Source organism: Corvus moneduloides, chromosome 4 (assembly GCF_009650955.1).
Source record: "Corvus moneduloides isolate bCorMon1 chromosome 4, bCorMon1.pri, whole genome shotgun sequence".
Classification (NCBI taxonomy): Eukaryota; Metazoa; Chordata; class Aves; order Passeriformes; family Corvidae; genus Corvus; species Corvus moneduloides.
In genome coordinates this window covers 12,946,718-12,971,082 of record NC_045479.1, presented here as the reverse complement: position 1 = coordinate 12,971,082, position 24,365 = coordinate 12,946,718, and the positions used below count along the sequence as shown (strand labels likewise).

The following is a 24,365-nucleotide window of genomic DNA, read 5'->3' as shown; positions in this document are numbered from 1 at the left end:
CAAAATAAAAAGAGGCAAAAAACCTTAAGGCACTCTCAAGTTTAGAAACCACAAACGTAAGTGAGAAAATTTGTTTCACAGAAGGATTCAACTTCTTTTTAAAAGAAAGCAGAATAGCCCCAACTTCCAGTGCCTCTAATTTTTTAGTCTGCATGTCCATTAAAATCAATGATCAAATAATTTCAGATGAGCTTTCGAGTACTCACCTGACGTGCACAGAAAGCACGCTCTCCATGAAGATGTGTGACATTTTATGTAACAGCTTCTGAATCCACAGACATGAAGGGTTTTGCTTTGTTTTCTTGTTGTTGTTGGGAAAGGAGGCATGGGGGTTGTTTGTCTGTGGGTTTGTTTGTTGGAATACAGTGCCCATTCTCCCACGGGAAACTACAGTATAAAGCACTGGAGAAATCCCAGACCTTTACTGACCACCCCAGCATATTCCCCAGGACATCTCCTCTTTAAAATACCCAACTGATGCATTTTCCTGGGACAGAAAGGATGGGGAAACATTTCCAGATACCTCATGGTGGGTTGACTCTGGCTGAATGGCAGGTGCCCCTCCAACCACTCTGTAATTTCCTCTTCTGAACTGGGCAGGGGAGAGAAAATATAACAAAACACCCCCAGGTCAAGATAAGGACAGCAAGAGATCATTCACCAATTACTGCTACGGTCAAAACAGACTCAACTTGGGGAAAATTAATTTATTGATAACCAAATTAGGAAGTATAATGAGAAATAAAACCAAATCTTAAAACACCTTCCTCCACTCCTCCCTTCTTCCCAGGCTCAGCTTCACTCCCAATTTCTCTACCTCTTCTCATACAGCAGAGAGAATGGGAATTGTGGTCAGTTCATCTCACATTGTCTCTGCTGCTCCTTCCTCCTCAGGCAGAGGACTCCTCACACTCTTCCCCTGCTCCAGTGTGGGATCCCTCCACAGGAGACTAGGTCCTTCAGGAATTTCTCTAACATGAGTTCTTCCCAAGGGTTGTTTTTCATGAAGTGCTCCAGCATGAGTCCCTTTCCATGGGATGCAGTCCTTCTCCAAAGAGGGCTCCTGTCTCCACAGATTCTGCCAGGACTCTGCTCCAGCACAGGCTTCCCTCCGAGTCACAGCCTCCTTCAGGCATCCCCCTGCTCTGGCGTGGGCTCCTCCAGGGGCTGCAGGTGGATCTCTGCACCCCCAGGCCCTCCAGAGGCTGCAGGGGCTCAGCTGCCTCTCCATGGGCTGCACCATGGAATCTCGGGGGAATCTCAGCTCCAGAGCCTGGAGCAGCTCCTTCTTCTGCTTCTGCCCTGCCCTGGGTGTCTGCAAACTGTTCCTCTCACATTCACACTCCTCTCTTCCACCTGCTGTTGTGCAGTACTTTTAACCCTTTCTTAAATACATAATCACAGAGGTGCTACCAGTGTTGCTGAAGGGCTCAGCCTTGGCCAGCAGCAGGTCCATCATGGAACTGGGGGAAGCTTCTGGCATCTTCTCACAGAAGTCACCCCTGTAGTCCACCCCTTGCCACACAAACCTAACACACTCCTTTAACTCAAGTTTCTCGTTACATTTTCTACAGCTTCCTAAACACACTTTACTCCCAAATGACCACTGGCAGAATGATACCAACAGGTTGATTTAACAATAATGATAACAGTTTCTTGTGTCTGGCATGGAGGAGAGATTTTATACATGTTTGAAGAACAAAGGGATCCCTTCCAACATGCACACCTCATTCTGAGCTTGCAAAATATTTAGAAATGGAAAATTCTGCGACTTCTTCTCCTTTACCAAAACATAAAAGGGCCCTTCAGAGGATTGTGTATTCCCTCACTAGGCTGTGCACATCAACACCAGCAACATCAGCATAGAGTTCAGGCACCACTGGCTCTGGCACCTGCAGCACTGTGTGCCCATTGCTGGTTTTCATAGCTGTTTTCAGAGAGCACAAGAGGTGTGTTGGAGAAGGCCGGTGAGCTGCACTCCACTGCCAGCAGGACTTCATGATGCAGTACCTGTAAGGTGGAGAAGAACAAGAAGCACCAACACAAAGTTTTGCTACAGTCAAACCCTCTCGTATTTAAAATGTCTGGAAAAATCCTCCTTTTCTCCTTCATGTGAAGTTCTTTCAATGACCCTTTGAAATTTGCAGCCACATAATGATGTATGGGCATGAAGCTGTTTGCCAGGATGTCAGCTGAGAGTATGGGAAATCCACTTTTGAAACAGCATTATGGAACGAAAAAACTTCCAAATATTAAAAGAAACTATGTCTTCACACAAAGAAATGTACCTTAGATCTTCCCTGTGGATGCTTTGATCATTTCACAGAATATCCTACAACCTAGAGGAGAAAAATCATTCCACAGCAGTGATGCACCTTGCAAGGAAGCAGTGGAGCAGCAAAATGCAACGGCACTTAAGGAAACAGAAACAAGTGTAATTTTCAACAGAAGGAAACAGAAACAAGTGTCATTTTCAAAAGAAGGACAGAAGGGTTTTGGCCACAGAGGTTTTATGCAGCAGAACCCAGTAAGAAGATGTGGCAGACACAAATGTTCTCAGCTAACAGGTTACTCTTAGCATAGTCTAGACTTAGAAATCTTGTGTAAGATCTCGTTTTCTCTGTCTCACTTCCATTTAGCTCTGCCAATCTCATGTTCAATTGTTCATAAAGCAAGTGGCTTACATGGCTTGCTGGCAGCTCGAGGGCTGCTTCATAATGTTCTGTTTCTGCAGGTATGATAAGATGTCAGAAGTCGGCACCTCAGGATATGGTGGAGCACCTGGAAAGGCAGAAGGAGCAATGGTAGAAAATGCTACGGCAATGGTTGCAGATAGCAGCTTCTGTGCAAGACTGGCTTCCTGCCCTACCAAAATCTGTTTTTTTCCTACCACAGTTCACAATAACAGAAAGTTTAAAAGGAATCGGCAAGACTTTGCAAGCTGGAAAAAAACCAGGGTGCTTATTTAAATGGCCCAACTTTACATTCTAAAATTCGAGATTTTGGGTCTTGTTAATTTGCTGCTTCCTTACATATTTTTTTTTTTTATTATCATTAAGTCTTCTTACCTAATGTAATCATTTCATACAGTAGAATTCCAAAAGACCATCTGCAAGAAAAGTAAACAAAGCAAAGTTGTTTGCTGGCTTAAATACATAAAAACAACTAGGCATGGCCTGCAGACAGGAGAAAGTATGAGCTGTAAAAGAGGAGTGTTATGCAGAAACTAGATCTGCCTTCCTGTGAACTTCAGGACATGAAATTATACATAAAGGAATGAAAGAGACAGATCTGACAGACAGGTGAACTTCTAGTCCCAAAATGAAGCCATACATGTCTGCCTTGATGGTAGGGGGTTTGCTCAGGAGCCTCTCTGGTGCCTGCCACTTGACTGGCACTTTCCGTGTGACTGAGCTGGCACCATGTGTATGACATTCGTAGGCCAGGCCCAAACCACAGAGCTTAGCAGTGAAGTTGTGATGAAGAAGGACATTCCTGGCAGCAATGTCACCATGGAACAACTTCTTTTCTTCAAGATAAGCCTGGGAAATTGGAAAAGAAAGAAATCCAGATGATTTTAAAAGGAAATTTAATTGATATAAATCTTCACTGAGTATGCTTGTCTTCCACACTGTGCAGTAGAGGCATGTGCTCACCAACACAATGGAAGCATATTTTAACAAAGCCTTCATTCCCAGTGCTTAGGCCACCGTGCAAACTTGTGTTGCAATCAAGCAAGAATGAAAAAATGCAGCCAATGTGAGCAGACTTACCAGAGCTGCTGCAACCTGCTGTCCAACCTCATACACCTGCCTCTCAGTGAAGTCATAGGGGACACCATCCATTGCCATTACATCCTAGAGACAAGACAGGAGACCTTGGTTCAAACAAATGCCAAAGCAGTAGGGTAGTGGGGAATGTTTCCTTCTAGTCTATCGAATCTTATGCTCCTCCTCCTCACAATTGATCATAAACTGACTGCAATGTAAGAGGACATGGATGGGTGATGTTGATGGTGTGTTGAGTAAGACAAGTACACCAGAGACAACTGGTGGGAAAATTGAAAGGTGGGGAAAAATTCATAGGTTAGACAGAAATTGTCAGAATGACAGTGAGGAGTGACACTCCACACAGGTGAATGACAGATATACTATAAATTAGAATGCTGAGTAGAAAAGCACATTTCTAACATATGAATGGCTACCTGCAATGAGACTAACAGTCCATCTCTCATACTGCCCTGCCTGTAACAGTAACCCTAGCTGGATGCCCAGATGAAAAAAAGGTAGCACACAATGTTCTTCCTGGCATTTTACAGACCACAGATACCTTCTATTTAAAAACTTCCTGAGATGGTTATGGTTTCAGCATGTTCAGCAACCTCTGAAAGGCTACCTTCCACGATTGCATTCCATCATGCCTTGACCTCATATGACGTTCCAATATCCACAGCAGTCAGTGGCAAGACCTTCCATTAGTCAAACTCCTCACTTCATGGAGAACCAGCTCCATTTGTTTGTTTTGAACATGACATGTACTGGCTTTATTTGCTTCTGCTTGGACCTTCTGCTGAATAGGACAGGAAGCAATTCTACATTTAGAGTTTCAGATGTAAGAGTGATGGGTTTACACAGTAACACGGCAGAGTTTTGTCCCCATGTCTTTTGTAACAGGGAGTCATAAAATCACAGAATAAGCTGAGTTGGAAGGGACCCCCAAGGACCATCAAGTCCAACTCCTGGCCTTGCACAGGACATTTCAAAACTCCCACCCTGTCCCTGACAGCATTGTCTGAACACTCCTGGAGCTCAGCCAGCCTTGGAGCTGTGAGCATTCCCTGGGGAGCCTGGTCAGTGCCTGACCACCCTCTGGAGAAGAATATCTTCCTGCTATTCAATCTAAACCTCCCCTGATATTTGGGGTCTGTTTTAGCTTGAGTTAACATTTTCAATGGACTGAGTATTTTTATACTATCAGACCTCATCCCATCAGATTTTACTCCTCATCAGCAATGGGCAGACATGAAGCCATCATTCACATGTGAAATTTTAACCTGTGCATCATTTAATTTTTAACTATGCTGAATTTCATCTGTTCTTTTTATTGGCAAGTCTTTCAATCTTGGAAGATCCTTCTGCAATTCCTCTGGGTCAGCCCTTGCCTTTACTGGCTGGAACCATCAGCAAATATCATCATATCACTGTCACCCATTTTTAAGTTACTAATACATGCAGTGAACAGCACCATGTCCCAGATGGCTGACCTCCCTCCAGTGCAAGTACCAACCTTTCATCTTATATTCTATTTCCTGTCTCTTACCAATTTGTTATCCTCCCATGACCTTCCCCCTGTGTGGGAATTGTTCTGCTTTCTTAAAAGCATTTGGAGTGAGATGGGATTTAAAACTTTAGAAATTCGGGTGGCTGTATGAATTCACTTTAATTCCAGTGCCTGCTACGCCCTTCAGTGGTCTGCAAAGTAGGACCTTTGTGCAGAACTTCTTTGGGGTATGGAAATAGTTTTGAGTGATACAGAGGGATGCATGGAGAGATGAAAAGAATCATCTATGATTCATGGCTAGGTATGTACCTAAGGAATTTAAGAAGCTATTCTGTCATCACTTCTTTTGACTCACCTTCCGACATGTCCACAGAAATGTCAATAGGTCACCTAGAGACACATCTTCCATGATCATATAAAGTGGGAGCTGGTCTACACAACATCCAACCAATTCAACCAGGTTCTCATGATGGCCAAGATTTTGATGGAATTTAATCCTTCCCAAGAAATCCTTTATTTTCTGGGGACTAGCCAGGTCTGAAAGAACAAAAGAAAACAGATTAAAAACCAAACAACAAATGAAAGCAGCAAAGAACAGGTTGACAGCTAAAATCAACATGGTCAGCAATCTTTAATCCTACAAAGACATTCCTACAAGAACACCTCTGACCTACTACACTGAACATGTTCTTGCCAGTACTGATGGAAAAGCTCTACCCAGCATCATATCTGGGATACAGAGACTGTACCAAGGTGGATCCTGACCATGGGCCTTACCTTGCAAGGCTTTCAATACCACAGTCTTAGTCTTCCCAGAGCTCCCAGTTTCCAACTGTGCTCTGTAGATGCTCCCATAGGCACCATGTTTTATCAGCTGCAAGGTGCCTGGTAAGAGCTTCTCTCGTGGGATCTCTAATTCTTTTAGAGTCAAGGATGCAGAATTTAGAAGGCTCTCCACAGATGTCTCACTCAGCTGGATGTAGTGGTTCTCTGTTGAGCAGGGTTCCTGCTGGTTCTTTTTCTTCACTGATAAAAGCAAATACATATGACGCATAAAAACAGACAGATGAACTCTTGTAATAAGTGACAATGCTCATCCTTCTATCCTCTTTAGTTTTTGCTCCACAGTGTTTTGGAAATCAGGGCAAAGTAAGGAACTGTTACTGTATCTTACTTATCCTGGCCCTTGAAAAGGAGAAAGAATTTATCTCCCCCTCTATTTGATAAAAAGACAGAACCAGTCTAGAAATTTCTCCCATGTTTAACTACATAACCTTTATAGGTAAGACACATTTGGACTTCATTCCCATGTGCTCAAGCAACGAACATTTTCTTTTATTACCAGTTCTCAATTATTTCTCTTAATATAGGCTCAAGAGGCTTTTTTCCCCTCTGCATACCCAAAATTAATTCAGAACTGTATTTTCATTTCCACACAGCCACATATGTATCAACAAACCTTCCCCTACGTCTTCACCAGTCCCTGTTCTACTTCATGTTGTCTCCATAGGAAGAGGGAGACAGCAGTTTGAAATTAAATTTCTTAAATGGCAGTATAGAAAATGGATTAACTAGGTATGATCTACATCAAAATTACTATCATTCATAACTACCCCAGTAAAACTCTCCTTGCAGCAGCCTCCAGGAAGCTGTTACATAAATACACTTTGCAGCTCTTGTGATGCTACCACAGCACATCAAACAGCCTACACTGTATATTGCTTTCGATTTTCTCAGATCCATCTATACTACAGATTCCACTACTGTTGCTGCAAAGTGGAATAAATCAGGGTTCCCAATTTTTCTAATATTTACTGGATTGCTGAATACCACTCAGGATCCTCATAAATGGTTTTGCCTAACAGCTCAAGCAATGGGGAAATGGAATTGACTTCTAGCCAGCGAAACCACTACTCTTTCCTCTGGTTGAAAACCACTTTTTTTACCTTGTGTTCCAGCTGGTGCTGATTGCTCCTGCTTTGCTCGCAGGCCGCGGCAGTGGAGCCACAGGATTACAGTGAGCACAATGACAAAAAGTCCCACCAGGAGAACTGGGACAACGATCACTTCCGTTTGATATTCACGCACAACTAGCAGCAGAGAAAGAAAATGCAAACCCAAGGAATAAGCAGCACATTGGTTCTGTATAACCATGCAGCAACAATCCATTTCAGTAACTTTCAACACCAAAAGTGTGTGTTCCCTCCTCTGCTCCTTGGGATAGCAACTGGACACTGTTAGTGCTGCCACCCTATTTTTCAAAGGTGCTGAGTACCTAAACTGCATGAAATCACTGACTCCCACACCTAAGGTCACTCATTTAGATGCCTTAATATGGAGGCCAGAAATTGCAGCCATTTGAAGTACCATCCACCAGTGAAACAGAAATGGCACTGGCAGCAGGACAGCAGGGAGATGGGAAGGGCTGGATATTGCTATGTCATCACAAATACATGTGCAATTACAGCTCCAGCTCCTTCCAGTAAAATTACACGGAGCATTTTAAAGGAAACAGAGTGGTCACCTTTGGAATTTGACTGAAAGACATTGCAATTAGCAAGGCTTGTGAAGGTAACTATCTTTCTCATGTCCCCCAGATGTGGAGGTGGTCAAGACCATTTTTTCAGTTCCCAAAGATGGCAGAAAGTAGCGAAATCAAAATCTCACAAAACTGGTCCTTTGGAAAGCTGCAGGGAATCTTTAATGACTGCTGTACACCTCATTCAAAGTAGAAATTCTCTAAAATGGCTGAAATTATGTGAGATGAATCCTGCCACAGAGCCTGCATCCCCATAAACATTTCTCCCCTGAAACACAATGCAGGGAAAGTGCCATCAAGTCTTTCTGTGTGGACTGGGGTGCAGGTGAAGGAGAAGAAAGGGCTTGGTACACTTAGTGAGGCTGGCCTTCCTGCCCAGCATGTGAAAGCTTATTAAAGGAATGTGTGAATCTTACCACATAGCCTGTCATTGCTATTGCACTCCAGCAGCATCCGTGAGAGTCTTTTCATGTCCCCTGCCATGATCAATTAAAAACAAGCAGGTCTCCAATCCCCACCTCCTGCACAGACGTAAAGAATAGCAACAAAATTTATTGGGAGAAAGGATGATGATGAAACAACAAGTGAAGTGAATATGGAGCTTTCTGCCCCTTACAATCAGTCGTTGCATGAAGCAGCACTGGGATTTGGAGGTTTAGAGAATGGCACAGGACATCCACTATCACATCCTATGGATGATGCACTGCATGACTAGAGAGCATTTAGGGATAAGCTTGTTCTTCAGCACTTCATAAACAAATGAGGACCCCTAGGCCTAAATGGCATATGTACAAAAATCCATAGTTACAAACCTAATTACATTTAAAGAACAGCTAATACACTCCTAGCTAACACACTTTTTAGATGCCAGAATGGCTCAGCATTTTATCTTCTGGTCCATTACAAGTGAACAGATCAGCAGCATGCATAGAAAATGTCATTCTTGACTACAGTCCTTGCCACAACTCCTACTGTTGCTGCACAAAGAGAAGGAGAAAAAAGAGTTGTCATTAGGGTTCTCTGGTACCAACTTCTGAGCACTGCCACATCTGTAGGTATTCTGAAGCACAACATCTGCAACTCTTTTGCATTTGCAGCTGAAAATCCAGATGCAAGCATGCACCTTGTTCAGTCACTGATTCTTACAAACATTGCTAAAATTTAAGACTTAACAGCTTCGCAAACAGTATCATCTAGAATATTTTATAGGAATTGTGACTTTTACCCTGTAAGTACCTATTTTGTTTTCAGCTGTAAGTTTAAGGCAATTAACCTCAGTGGCAAATATAGGGCATTGATTTTTATGGAATTTGGTGATTAAACATTTAACAGAGTTTGTTCTCATGCTTAAAATTAATGAGTGAAATTATTCTTTACCAGCTGCACAACAGAGGCAGTAGAGGAAAACAGAATATATCTGTGCTTTAAGGTATCACAAAAAGTCTGTTTCCTTTTTTTTTTTTTAATTTCATTCTTAATATGCTAGCAAATTTACCTGGTTCCAAAGTGTGGCTACACCATGAATCCAGTCAAAGGAGTAATAACCCAGCAATAATATCAAGTTTTTCAGGTACACTCTGAAAGCAAGCACACTAAAATAACCCACCTCACCTCTAACACACACACACACTTAGACACAAATACACAGGAGCAGTCCTGGCTTCCTTCATTCTCAGGTACACACAGACTTTAGGACCATTAGCCAGCAATCATATTGTATAATCTAAGTCATGAACAGTCCAAGCTCCATCTTAAAACTTGCTAATGGCTTTGTACAGGTGCTTACCAGAAATGCACACTAGCATTTAAACACCCTGCATGCACAGGCACACAGAAGCACACACACTGCAGTTTGTGCTTACAGAGAGAGCAGCAAAGATCCATGTGAAAAAGCTCTGACACAGCAGCCATGTCTACACTGGTCCCTGGCTGTAAAAAGGATTCCTCCCTACTCCTTTATACACCTCCCAGCAGTGATGCCAGTGGGTGGCACCCATGTTTTCCAACCACACTCAGGGCAGAACTATGGGATCCAGGAATGAAAACACTGGCAGCCATTGGCACTTTATTTGCCCTGGCACTCCTACTGCTGCTTTTGCTTGTGGAGGTGTTATCACTGGAAAAACTTGACTAGAGAAGCCCATTTACACTATGTGTCTGTCCTCTTGCAAAACTCAGCAAGCAGAAAAAGAAGTTGTACTCAGTAAGATAATTCTGAAGTACCTTTCAGAGCTACTTTTCAGGTCAAGAGCAAATAAATTCCTGTACTAGGCTGTTTCTGCAACTTACGTTTTTAAGTCACGTTATTGCAGCTCTTACATTTCTATCCTCACAACGAGAATGGTAACTCAGAAATCCACAGAACTCACGTAATACATTGAATATTTTTTGCAATGGGAGACACATGAAAGTTATGCGGAACTAACACGTTCATGTGCATACTCAACACAGAGCAGGACTACTGACAGTGCTCAACTAGTTATTTTATTAGATGAAGACAGATTTCCAGCACCAAGCCAGCGGAGGGGGCAAAAATACCTTAAAAGGTTCAAAACCTGTACCTCACTGGCATTCTGATTTTCCTTGCCTGTGTGCTACACTGTACCAAAATCAGTGCTGTCTAGATCATGTGCACACATACACTGTGTTACTCCAATTTAGAATTTGCATTAGAGAATTTGTGCAATTTCAACTGAATGTCAGCTTATTTATTCCACTGTTTTTTTTAATACCCTCTTACCCAGACTGAATTCCACTCACTGGAATTCCTAGAACCATAGAATCATAAGGTTGGAAAAGACCATTAAAATCACAAAGTCCAAAAGTCAGCCCAGCACCACCACCACGTTCACTACTAAACCATGTCCTCATGTGCCCCATCCACAGGTTTCTTGTACATTTTCAGGGATGGTGACTCCACCAGCTTCACTGGGCAGCCTATCCCAATGCTGAATGACTCTCAGCAAAGAAATTTTTCCTGATCTAATATAAATATCACCTGACACAATTTGAGGCTGTTTCCTCTCCTCCTGTCCCTTGTTCCACGGGAGCAGAGCCTGACCCCCCCTGGCTGTCCCTTCCTGTCAGGGAGTTGTGCAGAGCCAGAAGGTCCCCCCTGAGCCTCCTTTGCTCCAGGCTGAGCCCCTTTCCCAGCTCCCTCAGCCCCTCCTGCTGCTCCAGCCTCTTCCCCAGCTCAGTTCCCTTCTCTGGACACGCTCCAGCCCCTCAATGCCTTTCTTGTCCGGAGGGGCCCAGAGCTGCCCCAGGATCTGAGGTGTGGCCCCAGCAGTGCCCAGCACAGGGGACAGTCACTGCCCCGGCCCTGCTGCCACCCCATGGCTGGCACAGCCCAGGTGCCATTGGCCTCTTGGCCCCCTGGGCACACCTGGGCTCATGTCCAGCCGCTGTCCCCAGCAGCCCCAGGGCCTTTCCCAGCTTTCCAGCCCCTCTGCCCCAGCCTGGAGCTGCAGGGGGTTGGTGTGACCCAAGGGCAGGACCCAGGACCTGGCCTTGTTGACCCTCAAATCACTGGCCTGGGCCCATGGATCCAGCCTGTCCAGATCCCTCTGCAGAGCCTTCTGACCTTCAACCTGAACCCAAAGCCTGATGTCCAAGCCAAATACACAACAAAGACCATGGTACCTAAAAATAGCAGAAGCAGCTGCTCTTAGACAATGGGAAGTACAAAGCAAAACCTTAGCAGAAGTTAAACTGCAGTCACCAGCATTTGCAAACTGCTCCCAGCAGACTCCTTGGTGCACTGCATGTGGCACAGCAGTGCCACAGCCCGGCAGCAGTGACAGGTTAATCAGCCCCCATACCTGCCCCACACCGACACTGCTCCTCTGCACACATTTGCCAACAGGATGAACACCTGGGGAAAGGTGGCATTTTGTTTCCACCCACGTTTGCTTGCCAAGCTGTTCTGCTGCCCTGGCAATTGAGACAAAGCACAGAGGGCAACAGAGGGACAGGAATAAGCAGCTAGAAGATGGCAGCTGTGAAGGGTGCTTAAACCAGTTCGGGAAGCCCAAATACTGAATGTGAATGTAGCTGAGCTGAATTAAGTGCTCACCAATACCAAAAGAAGGGATTATCTCTTCTCTCTGCTGCCTTCTCATTGCTTGTTTTGCTCTCAGTTGTGCAATTCATCACATGGTAAACTGATTCAAACCACTAACCCAGCAGGAAAAATTCACTGCTCTTTTGCCATGGTGATTTCCTGCCATTTTAGTGGTCAGTATTAGTCAGGGGTGAATGGCTAATTCATCTAAAGCTGCACTGTGAAACCACTCTCTGTGTCAGCACAGATCCACAGGCACTCCGTGCCAGCAGAAGCCTTACCATGATTTTTCCAGTCCTCTGTCATTCATTCTCACATGTATACTGTCCCCTTAGCAATAGCAGAAGCATTCACATGGCAGTGTGGTAAACTGAACCAGGAAGGTGATCTGCCCTAAAATAATCAATCCTCTCTCACATTTTATGGCCTTGAAGTTCCCATCAGGCTCAAATTATCCTATTTAAAGTGCCAGGACTAAGACTTAAGAAGCCTGAGTGACAAACATTGTGGTGAAGACTGAAAAGAAAAATATCAAGACTTATATGCCCATGGAATATATGGGAACAGACAGCTTGAATACTGCCCACACAGAAGCTGCCTGCTGTTTGCTCCTGCCATGTTCAGGAGAGTAAGTTGTCCATATTCACAGCAAATACACAGTTTTGCCACTGAAGATGTCTGACTTGCGGCTACCAGCAGTTTCCATCATCAGTGCAAACGTCTAAAGCCTTGTGTAATGATTAGCTAAAGGTCTAAAGAAACAGCTGATTAATTTTATATGACAAAAATATAGGCTAAGATTAATTTGGATCTTCATTAGACCCTTTAAAAAGTGCTATGAGCTGATATGGAATTAATGTAGTTATTTCTCCAGACATCCTGTCCCACATTAACTACACACCACTTTATTACAAAAATACTCTTACACTTGTTTTTCATGCACTAATTGTGAGGACCAGCTGTAACACAGCTACAGGCACATAAAGAGCAGCTGAGTAATTCAGTTAACTTCAGTCCCACACTGCCTGACTGATAAAAGACAAAATAAATCCTTAAACATGATGTCTTCTACTTAATCTCTTGCAGTGGCAGAACCTTGCTCTCCAGCTTTTCCAGTTACCATTTCACTGCTGCTTTTATTATTTCCCTCCTCTTTTATCTGACCTTTGAACACAGTCAACAGTCAAGGCTTTGGCAACTGCTCTGCACAAGCGTACTGTGCTGGCTGTGCAGTGGGAAGGGAGAGGAGCTACCAGGGAATTGCAGGAGCCAGAACAGCAGGAAACCACCAGGTGTGGCAGGTTGTGGACATTGAATGTGAGGGAAGAGGGAGAAGCAAAGCACCATTGTAAAGCAAACAGTGAAAAAGAGATTTTTTTTTTTCCCCTGCCATGTCCACTGTTTACTAAAAGCAGCATTCAAACCAAATAAAAAACGAGCCTGACAGGTTTCAGCCATGCATTTGTTAGACTACATATTCTGTCTCTTCTGCCTGCAGAAGACCTTAGTGACTATTTCCAGCAGCCTGGCAGACCACGACATCTTTGCAAGGTTTTCCTGGCCCCTGGAGTCATCTCATCTCTCACTGCAAGGCACATGTGGGTACCAAGCAGCATCTTCAACTGTGAGAATGGGAAATTCTGACCAGCCACACCAGAGTCACTTCTGTCCTTGGAAAGAAGGTCTTAGCTATAAAGACTTAGTAGTATAACTCACTTTTGAAACAGCTGGTAGCTGTAACACCCTGTAAGAAAACAAAGTGTTTCAAAAATCACATACAGAGACACAAGATTGGTCCAAAAATTTGAGTATCAAACCTATGCTAGCTGCTACAGAGGCATAATAAGGGAGTGAAAGAAAATTAGCCTGACCACTTTGGAAAAGCTAGACCATGGAGAAAACAGCAAATAATGAGGCCCATGCTGCTATTTGAGCAGGTGGTTACTTAGGGCAAACTTGGCTCCTTTTCAATATAGCAGAAAAAACAGGCAAAGTTAACAGTCACTACTGCACTGAGAAACGATTCAGGAGGACTCAGTGCTGCTGTGCTTTTATGCTAAAAATGTTAGTCCTAACTGGCACCATTTCATCTCAGTGGAGATATGCGGGTTCTTATGGTGCTAGGTTTTGCTTAAACTCAGATCATCAAAAAAAATTAATTTATTTGTGCTGCACAAGGAAATCTAAGTACAGAAGTGTGAAATAGTACAGAAGCTGAATGGAGATTAAGACAAAAATATTTCTTCTAATACAGACATGGCCTACTATAGTTTCTGGAAAATTAACATACATCTTGATCACTCCCACTGAGTTAAGGCCACCGAAAGTAATTCCTCACAGGTAATCTGCAGAATAAATCAAAATGATAAAAAACCCCTGAGGAATACATTAAGCTGAAGCCCTTAATGAGTGGGCTGTTAAAAGTCTAGAGGCCAAACTTTCAACAGCACACTCTCACCTATGGCTTCCTTTCAAGAAGTCAAAATCATACTCTACTTTTGAAAATGTCTCCCTGCTGACTGATCTCTGATTTAGCTGGTAGCTGCCTGGACTAAGCCTGTATCATACCCCAGCACAAATACAGAAATTCTGAAAAACTGTGACAGAACGTGAGAAGAATGAAGGACTTTTTTTTCCAAAGGACCATGCATACATATAGCTCTTATTGTGCAAAACCTACTGTGTGATAACAATATTGCATGACATCACATTGCTGCTTAATGGCTTAAGAAATCCAACAAAAATCTGCTTTCATAAATTCACAGCCACTTGAAGCTGTGTAAACAACTTTAGTTTCAGTCTCCCAAGTTCTGGATGTTTCTTGGTGGATTTAACACAGATTTTGTTTATAATTTAATCAGTAGCTCATGCACACACAGGTAAATACAGGAAAATCTAGATATCTGCACCACCTCAGGTTGGAGTTCACTGCCCTATAATCAAGCAACAGTGATGGGAATAAAATGGTAATTAGTCTTGAATTCAGCCCTAGGCATGTATTACTTAACTAAAGACTGGACATATTTATACACACATGCATAGCATCACCCTGTTTCAGTGAACTGAGACTAATTTTTACAAAACTTAATTACCTTGTTAACTTCTTCCTCTTTAAAAAATGCCTATGAGCTATTTCAATCAAATCAGCCAGCATGTACAGGACATCCCTCTTTTATTTTTTTCTCAAAACCCCAATACCATTATGATCACAGAAATGACTATAAGCAGCTTCACTACAAGCAGTAAGCACAGGCACATATGTACATGCACACATACACAGACACACAGACTTTACAGTACAGCTACCTTCTAATTCAGATCACATTTATGTTAATGAAAGTCTTTTAAAAAATAAATATTCATGGTTTGATCCTCCAGAAGTGCTTTCTCTCACTTACCTGAATGACACCACTTCCCTTGCCCTGCGGTTGTCTTCTCCTGCTGCGAGTTCCCAGTTTGTGAGGCCACTCCCAATAACGCTGATGATTACCTTGGAACGGCTGTAATTCTTATGACTAAGTTCCTCCTCACTGATTTTTCTACTCCAGTCCCGCCCAGCTTCAGTTCTTTGCTTCTCTAGGTCTTCTCAGCTGTCTCCCCAGGGATGTCCAACACACAGCTGACAGGAAGGCACACACTTGCAGAACGGGTCTGCCTGGCTTCCACACACCAGCTGCTCATGGGCTGACTACAGAGACAGGCACAGCAAGGAGCCCTCGGGCACACACCTGCAGTGGAATTTGAAAGGCAGACCAAAACAGACCAAGAAGGATAGGTTATGTAATAAACAGAATTCATACTCTTCTGGTTACAGGTTCATGTTGGAATAAATGGGCTCTTGGAACAGAAAATCTGTACAAAACCCCCAGGACTCCAGAGGCTGAAAAAGTCTTCCATTGGGAACACAGTGTGCAAATGAAGAAAGAGATACAAGACTAACAATTATCAAAACACACTACAGCAGAGAGCAGGAACACAGGGTTTTTTCACATTCTGCCTTGCCCCTTGGTGTCCCTCCTGCTCAGGCTGTCCATGCATTCTGCCAGCATTTTGGAAAATGGCTGGAGCCCTGTCATCAGCTTCCCCCTGCCCTTTCCTCACACCATCCTGAGCTCCCCAACCAGACTGGACAATATTCCTGAATTTTCCTGTGACCTTTTACTGGCCACGATGCCCTTGGGGTCTCCACTGTGCTCTGCTGGTATCCTCAGCAGCCAGAGGGTATAATCTTCATTGCATCTCAGCATTTTAGTTCTGGGGGCTTTCTTCCCAACTAACCCATGCATGCAAGTCCCAGCTGTTGGCCTGCCCTCCCCTATCACTGATAAATCTTGTGTTATGAGTTTTCAATTCATGAGTCCTGGTTATATGAGTCTCCACAAGATTATTTGCTTACCTACTTCATAGGAATTAGAGGCAGTTGCATTTCAAGAGTAAGCAACATGAGACCTACTTCTTGTTGAGAGACAAACTTTATTTCACAGTCAGCAACTCGATGCACGTGGCTTTGGGAAGATGCAGCAGATGGTGTGATCTCTGCCAACTGTTTTAGCCAAACTCACCTACTCCTCTTAACATTTTGGTGCTGCATATAATCATGTTGTTGTGGGGAAAATTTTAGCTGTGGAACCATCAATAGTTTGGGTATCAAAAGACAATAGTTAATTTAAGAGAGACTTCTCCTTAGCATTATTCTTCTGGCTGGCATTTACTACCCATGTGTGCAAAATGGTGAAAACCAGGAGTGATTTCTTCATTGCTTTGATCTCTCTACAGAGACTGGCAAGAGTGGGCAAAATAGCATCAGTGAAATAGTCCTGTGATATGGATTTTTATCCCCTGAGAAACCAGGAGAGACATCTTCTAGACTAAATATTTTCTCAGATTAGAAAGATCACTTCAGGTGCAGAGTGTAGGTTTAGACTCTGGCTTCAGCTTCCCTCCCATTCTGGTACTAACCTGCATTGACTCTGCAGTATTTCCTCCAAGAAGGAGCAGGGGATGTGTCTTACACCTCATTCTCCACTAAACAGTAGGTAAAATGCAAATAACAGTTCCTCATTCAAATGAGTTACACTCCACAGGCACCTTCCTCAAGGGCACCTGGGAAAACCTATTCAGATTCCTGTTTAAAAATATGACAACTGAAAATCTTCCCCTTCTTTCAGTTTCTACACCTCCCTACTGTGGAAGAGAGTGTGAAAGGCAAAGGGTTAAATATTCAGGGTAAGCATATGCAAAAGCAGCAATGGCTGCTGCTTTTAATTTCCCCCACCAGTCCCTCAGTTGTGCTCCCAGTCTGACTGGTTGGATAAGGTATTTTAATGGTTCAGAGTTCAAGCTTCGGCCTATATAATCTTCCTCATTCATCAACAAGCCTTTCCCCCTGTTTAGTAAAGTGACAAAAGTCATTTATTGTCCTGTGAAAAACAGACTTTTCCTGCTTCGTCTTGTGTTGTATGTGCATCCACAAAGAAAACATTGCCTGTTTAACATCCTCTATCCTTCTCTGCTTTTTCCTTATGATTAAGCACACTGAAAGGCAGCAGACTGGCAGTCTTATTAACATAACCATCCCCTTTATCTCCAGGACAGCTACAGCACACCTACAAACCATCCTAACCACACACCTGCTGCACCAGAGCCTCAAGATGGGGTTCTGGGATTAAGCAGTAAAGTTCTTGACTTACTTTCACATTCTAATATAAGACTTAAAACTGTGGCTTATAGCTGATAGACTGTGAGTGATCTTTTGGTCAGCTTAAGCCCATAAGGGCAAAAACCCAGAAGATAAGGGGCTAATGTGTAAGTCATAAACAGCAACAGCCAGATGGCTGCAGAGCCAGCCAAGGATTGTGGCTAATACCAAGAATTGTTGGTAAGAACCCACTGTGAGAAAGAACAAAATGTGGCTGGGAAAGGGGCCATGGGGAGGAAGGGCAGGACTTTTCTGTGACAAACATCCTTGATGTAGTTTCTGCAGATAAGCACAACATGGCACAGTCAAGGAATAATCTAAAAGTGAAAAAAACCTCTTATCATTATCCCAAGTCTCTGTTTTGCCTCATGACCTTTGCCTCTCAAGGTAGCAGGTTTTCTTAATCATGAAAAATTACAAGCCTATTTTTTTTTTTAATGGCAATTCTATTGTGATTTTTCAGTTCATTCCTGCAGCATTTGTTACTTAAAATTTCCAAAGGTAGCACTATATGAAAAGAAACAAAGTAGAAAACTGAAATGACCTAGTGATTAGGCATCAATCTCCATCAGCCTGCTGAAGGTCCAGTAATTCGCTAGCACTTCCTCTATTCACAGATTTTACTCAACTGCTTTTGAACTCCTGCAAAACTTTAGCAACACAATGCTCTATGATAAATTATACAGCATTCATGCGACTTGGGTGAATAAATACTTTTGTTTATTTTGAAGACGAATTCTTATCTTCAAACCAGCTACTCAGTTGGCAGTGAAATGAGTGGTGGTTGCTAAGTGATGAGCAAGTTTGCTGTATAATGAGAATACTAATATACCAAGTAATTTAAAAACAGGACTAAGTTTGTGTTTGTGTGGATGAAAAAGGAGAACAAGAGACAGCCCAAACCATTCAAGGTTTGGATATTGATCTGGAATGAGACATGACTTGGAGCATGGACAATTCAGAAATGGGACTTAATCCTCACTCTGCTATAAACCAGATAATTCCTAGTATCAGCAGACTCTTGACAAACTTCTGAGTCTCGTTGCTTTCTCTCCAGAAGATTTCTAACCTGGTTTTGCCTAGTCCTGCAAACACCTTCTCCAGTATTTTTTTTTTTCGTGGAAGCAAAGATCATAGAATCACAGAAGAATTTGAGAAGGGAATTTTAAAGACCATCCAGTTTCAACCCCCCTGCCGTGGGCAGAGACACCTTCCACTTGTCCATACAGCCTGACCCTGAACACTTCCAGGGATGGGCATCCACAACTTTCTCAAGGCAACCTGTTCCAATGTCTCACCATCCTCACTGCCAAGTATTTTTTTCTTTCTATCTAATATAAACCTACTCTCTTCAGCTGTGAACACGCTGCTCCTTGTGCTGCTATTGCCGACCTTGCTCTGACATCTCCCTCTATCCTGAAGGCGGGGCGAGACTCCCTGAGAAAAGCAGCAGAAACACCACCCAGCTTTCAAACTTAGGGGTTAACATGTACCTTCGGCGTTACTTTCAGGAAAGTTCCTGAAACCACCACGGCCCATCGGGCGCGGCCGGTCCCGCCACGGCTTCAGCTCCTGCGGCTCGGGGGCGGTGCGGGGCCGGGGCCGGGGCCGGGGCCGGGGCCGGGGCCGGGGCCGGTCCGTGCTGCAGGCGGGGCCGTGGGCAGGGAGGACTTTACCTTCTCTGCTGCGGCCGCTGGCGGCGAGCGCCCGGCCGGGCAGGGGCCATGGGGACGCGGCGATACCCGGCCCGGCCCCGGAGGCGCGGGAGACCGGCGTGGTCCTGTTTGACATTCTCTATCCGTCTCTGCTTTTTCCTTATGATTAAGCCCACTGAAAGGCAGCTGACTGGCAGTTTTATTAACATAACCATCCCCTTTATCTCCAGGACAGCTATTACACACGTAGAAACCACCCAAACCACACACACGGCTCGGTCCGTGATGCCGCACAGAGCCGGCCACGGCGGCGCTGGAAGCGAGGGGCAGGAGGGACGCGGAGCCGGCACACGGCGCCAGGACACAGGCACAGCCCGGCGCCGCGGGGCCGCCGAGCTCTCCCGAGCGCTTGTTTTCGTAAAACACAGAATCAACCGAGCCCGCGAGCTCGAGGGCGGAGCGGGCGGGAGGGACGGCACGGCCGGCGGGCGGGGTTTAGTGTCCCGTTACCGCCCGCTCTGTCCGTGAGGGCGGGCGGCGGCGCCGCCGCTGCTGCGGGGGACGCGGCCCCGGCCACGGCCGAAGGGTGCCCGTGGTGGGGGACAGCAGCGGGGCGTGGGCTCTCCAAGGGCTCCGGGGAAGGGGCTGCCCAGTTAACCTTAGTTTTACCTCGTTGTATGAAGAGCACCCAGCGTCTGAGGTTTGGCACCGGTTTAAAATCCTGTCAAGCCATTACAAACCGCCCGTCGCATTCCTTCCGCACGCATCGGGAATAAAACCCGGAAAACAGATGCCCACTGAGTCTGAGGAATCATAGGATAAAAACTACGGAGTGTGATGGATAAAGGCGCCACACTGAAGTTCTTCCATTTCCTTCTTCATAGTTCTGTCCCATCCATCGGTGGTTTTCAGAATAGGAAATTAAAGGCAATGCTTTGCGTCACATTTTCGGTGAACACTGAGGTTCTAAACTTTATTTTTGCCCCAAGCATTTTTACATCCTAGAATTTCACCCCTACAACTAAACAGAGGTTAGGGAATCATAATCACTTATCTGCCTGTATGGTGACAGAACTTAGTGTTTGCACTTAACCTGGCTGGAGCCTGCAGTTGTGAAATAAATACTGGTTACAAATGGGGATTTTACAACTAACTTAGAAAATTAGGAGTTGCCCTGGGTTCAGAGTATTTGGGAGAGAAGCTGGAAGACAACTGTAACAGGGTAATGAAGTTTGCTACTGAAGGGTTTGACAAAATGATCTGTTATTACTGATACAAAAAATCTTTATTTGGCACAAGCACAGCATATTTGAGCTAATTCTTTCTACTTAAATTAATTTCAAAATAGATTGAAAATAATATGCAGCACACAGGTGATGACCAGTAGCCTTCAGGTCAGATTCTTGCTGAATTCACTTGTAAATCTAAAATGTATATGCTTATTTTTATTTTATTTTTTATTGCAATGTTACTTTGTCTCATCTGTGAAAATCAACTCATTTTAGAGTAAAATAAAGTAGGAAATTCCTGGTTTCCTTATAGATGGCTGAATCAGAATTTCAGCAAGGAAACAATGATGATGGAAAGACGAGGGAGAACTTTAAAAAGAGCACAGAGGAACTTCTGGAGAAAATGGAAAATCTAACAGGTGCAGGTCTTTATTAAGAATGACATAGATTTTTGTACTAAAGACACTGAAGATTTATTTTTTATATTTCTTCCGTAAACTTCTGTGTGATAGAAACGTAAATGAAGACAATCACCATCAACTAATGCCCTTGTTCTTAATTGTGAAAAAGTATGCAAATAATTTAGATGGTTCAGATGGCTCAGAACGAAAAATCGATAGGTGATGGATGCTTAAGCAGTTCAGAGTGTTGGTTAAAAACAGAAACACTACTAAGGTGTTTTATGTACAATTATTAAAATACAGTATATAAAATGAGACTTAGTTCTCAAAAATTGGTACATACCACCTCCCAGGTCCGTGCACTACAGTGAATTCTTGGTAAAATAAGAGGGAATGTACGTAAGTGTACATAAGTTTAGCACATAAGTGCTAAAACTATTTGCTCAGCTTTATCAGATACTCATTATTTCAAAATCAATTTCATTATTTAATTATTCATTATTTCAAGATCAATTTCATTACTTAAGTTGTCCGTAAAATATTTCATCTCTATGTTGCAGTCTCCTTGATCTTACTCTTCCTCATCTAACCCAAGCTGTAACTGGTCTGGAGAGAGGGTTCCTTATATAATATTCATATATTTTACAACAGTCTCTTGACTCTATTTGATTATCTGTTTTATTGTGATTTTTAGGTGAAGTGTCCATCCCCCTTTTGTAATTTACATCAGTATACTTCCATTATGGAGTACTTTGAGGTATTTATAAAGAAGTAATACTGAACAGTCTATTTAGTCTTGAGTATTACTGCAGGCAGTTTGCATTTTATCTTACAGTCTTCTCTGAGATCTGAACTGATAATAATTAATTTTGTGTATTGAATCAGCCATTGCTTTTTTTCTGGCCAGAATTCCTGGTTTAGTAATATCTGTTGTGTTTGCAGTGTGGGCAACCCAGATAGTCTATGACTGCACAGCCATCCGGACCAACCCAGCCCTGACCACCACCATGCAGCACTTGGAAGATGCCTTCCTGAGGTGCAAAGAGCACATGGAGAAGAAAAGGCAAGAGGTGCTGATGGAATCTAGAGGTGAAGGGCAAAAAAAGGAATAAACTGAATTTGGTCACACTGGCAGAACAACAACCCTTGGAAAATCCCTTAGGTCTTTTTTCCTTCCAGCTGTGGAGGTTTCCCAGCCACTGTGGGAAATGGATTGGCTTTCCTCTTGCTAAGAACTACTTATTTGTGTACATCTGTGGAAGTATTTTAACGAGATTACACATACAGCTTTGTATTGTTGAGGGTAAAAGGCAGCAATGTGTGTATTCCTATGATGCCCATCAGTAATCCCTGTAGTGTTTGCACTCACAATTTACACACCCTCTGTCCTTCTCCCTGGAAGATCATACTCACTCCATGGTCTGGAGTGAATTCTTTGAGACCTGAACAAGCTGGGGGGATGGGGGAGCAGGGGTGCTGTAGAGGACTATCACAGTGCCATTGCACCAGCCCATGCCTTTCAAAGAACACTGAAGAATTGCTTGTTTTTCCAAATGAAAAGCAGGTGAAGTTCTAGATTTGCAGATAGACTGTGTTGGTTTTATTTGGGATCATCTAGGTGTTCAATTACATAGCTTTATTATTTAGATAGATCATCTGCACGTGTTTAATTTTCTTCCATTAGATTTTTAACCATTTCTTTGAACTGGTTTCCCCAGAAAGATTGTTCTTCTCAAACCCTCGGAAGGTGGCATGACTTACTGAATTAAAAAATTTGTACCATTATAGACTGCAGTGTGTGTGGTGGCATTGCTGCAGAAACCAAACTAACCATGTTATAAAACGTGCTTCTCTCCATATGTTCTTACTGTGCAATATGAGAAAAGGACAAAAAAATTACTTTTTTAGTCAGGATGTGGATTAAGAGCACTACCTCATGGCTTGTGGTTATACATAAATGAGTAATTTATCTGAGATGGAAATCAGTGCAACAAGTTTTAAGGATCTTCCCTTTCATTAAAATCAGTCTCTTTTAACTAGAAAGTAAGTACCATGTAGCAAGTGAGAGCATCTCCATCTCCTCTGAAGAGGTATTTAATGATTTAAATCACATATAAATGATCTCTAAAAGTTTGACAATTTTTAGACTGTGTATTTCTTTGAGATTGGTGGAACTAAATTCAGACAGAATGTTTATCCACACTGAAGTAAAAAATATGGAAGCAATTTAACTTTGTTTCTTTTTTTAATGGCACCAAGTATTTACAGAGGTACAAATGGTAAAGAACAAACTTTGAACGCCACATTTGAATTTCCAGTGGGTAGGTCTTCACTTCTCCCCAAGATTTTCTTCCCAGTTATGTGATGATTACGAGAGGAAAGTTAGGGATAGGCAGCAGTGCTTATTCCTAGAAAAGCTATACAGCAAGTTATTTATACTTTTACTTTGTTGGTTTTTTTAAATTTAAGGTTGAATTTCTTCATTTATTGGGTTATTATTCACCATCTACCCCATTTCAGCCCCCCTAGAGCCTGCAGCAGAGCCCAGATAGCCCACATTGCAGCACCTTTATTTCCTGTCACAGGGGTGTGCCCGTGAATTTTCAGAAAATTATGTGGAGCAACAGCCCCATCTAGTGCTCACGTAACTGTACCAGTAAACTGGATTGCTGCCATCTCTTAATGCCCCAGCCCCCGTTTTCTGTGATGAAAAGTGTCAGCAGTCGTGTGCTGTGTAACAGTGCAATGCTTTTACCATCCATGTCACAGCAGAATTTATTGATCTTAGTTATGCACTGCACCTGTGGCAAGTGATGCCCAAGAGCCCTCAAATGGAGCCACACATACTCTCAATACTCTGTTTTGGAGTTTCCATTAAGTTTTTTACCAAGAAACATGAGACTTACACAGAGCTTCCTGTATAATTCTGATGGAAATTCTGATGGTTGAAACTCTGCCCTTCTCTCCAGTGTAAAACAACTGAAACGGGGCTGAAATGTGAACATTTCACACATCCACTCAGGCATCTTGACCTGGTCAGGACATGACCTACAGCTCTGTTTAGAATATTTATTTCATTTACTACTACTGCTCTCTAGTTCTTTATTATAGCCCCACTTCAGGTTATCTCAGAAAGGCTCAGGAGTCCATACGAGCTGTTTTACCTTTTAGCAGTTTCAAAATTTCAGTCCAGATTCTTACAGCAATTTTTCCTGAAATTGAATCTGTAACACCTCTATTTACACATACTATTAAAATAATGTGGGTTTTTTCTGAACAAGAACTGTACATAGGCACTACTGGCATGAAAGTGGCAGTGTATAATTGATGAATTGTAAGGACCTTTGTGGTCCTACTAAAGTCACCATTTACAAGTCAAAACTTACATTATTCTTCAAAGTTCGGCTATATTTTGACATTAGTCAGGAAATATAATGAAGCCCTGAGTAATTTCTATGACATTTTAAAACCTTAAGATATTAATTATTCATCTCATCAGC

The 24,365-nt window shown here is 43.1% G+C and overlaps 2 protein-coding genes across 4 annotated transcripts; one reads left to right on the top strand and one right to left on the bottom strand.

Moving 5' to 3' along the window:
- Positions 1-1,215: 1,215 nt before the first annotated feature.
- Positions 1,216-19,385, bottom strand: STYK1 (serine/threonine/tyrosine kinase 1). Of its 3 annotated transcripts, XM_032107335.1 has the most exons (12): positions 19,074-19,196; positions 15,281-15,610; positions 13,462-13,626; positions 8,236-8,340; positions 7,227-7,370; positions 6,058-6,306; positions 5,636-5,817; positions 3,774-3,857; positions 3,334-3,542; positions 3,069-3,109; positions 2,685-2,781; positions 1,216-2,010 (listed from the first exon to the last, which is right to left on the bottom strand). In XM_032107335.1, exons 4-12 carry the CDS (start codon positions 8,300-8,302, stop codon positions 1,806-1,808), a joined length of 1,278 nt encoding a protein of 425 aa, XP_031963226.1. In that variant the 5' UTR covers positions 8,303-8,340; positions 13,462-13,626; positions 15,281-15,610; positions 19,074-19,196; the 3' UTR covers positions 1,216-1,805. The 3 variants fall into 3 exon arrangements, with proteins under 3 accessions (XP_031963226.1, XP_031963227.1, XP_031963225.1); XM_032107336.1 differs by lacking the exons at positions 13,462-13,626; positions 19,074-19,196 and adding an exon at positions 19,257-19,385; XM_032107334.1 differs by lacking the exon at positions 13,462-13,626.
- A 391-nt stretch (positions 19,386-19,776) lies between these two features.
- On the top strand, positions 19,777-22,682 carry SYCE3 (synaptonemal complex central element protein 3). Its single transcript, XM_032107294.1, has 2 exons — positions 19,777-20,883; positions 21,808-22,682. The coding sequence occupies exons 1-2, from the start codon at positions 20,778-20,780 to the stop codon at positions 21,975-21,977; spliced, it is 276 nt and encodes a 91-aa protein (XP_031963185.1). The 5' UTR covers positions 19,777-20,777; the 3' UTR covers positions 21,978-22,682.
- Positions 22,683-24,365: the final 1,683 nt, after the last annotated feature.

Coding starts and splice junctions, on each gene's coding strand:
- SYCE3 (XM_032107294.1), top strand. CDS start 20,778: ATGGCTGAATCAGAATTTCAGCAAGGAAACAATGATGATGGAAAGACG. Junction 20,884..21,807: donor GAAAATGGAAAATCTAACAG/GTGCAGGTCTTT, acceptor TTGTGTTTGCAG/TGTGGGCAACCCAGATAGTC.
- STYK1 (XM_032107336.1), bottom strand. CDS start 8,302: ATGGCAGGGGACATGAAAAGACTCTCACGGATGCTGCTGGAGTGCAAT. Junction 6,307..7,226: donor AGCACCAGCTGGAACACAAG/GTAAAAAAAGTG, acceptor TGCTTTTATCAG/TGAAGAAAAAGAACCAGCAG. Junction 3,110..3,333: donor CCTACCATCAAGGCAGACAT/GTATGGCTTCAT, acceptor CTTTTCTTGCAG/ATGGTCTTTTGGAATTCTAC.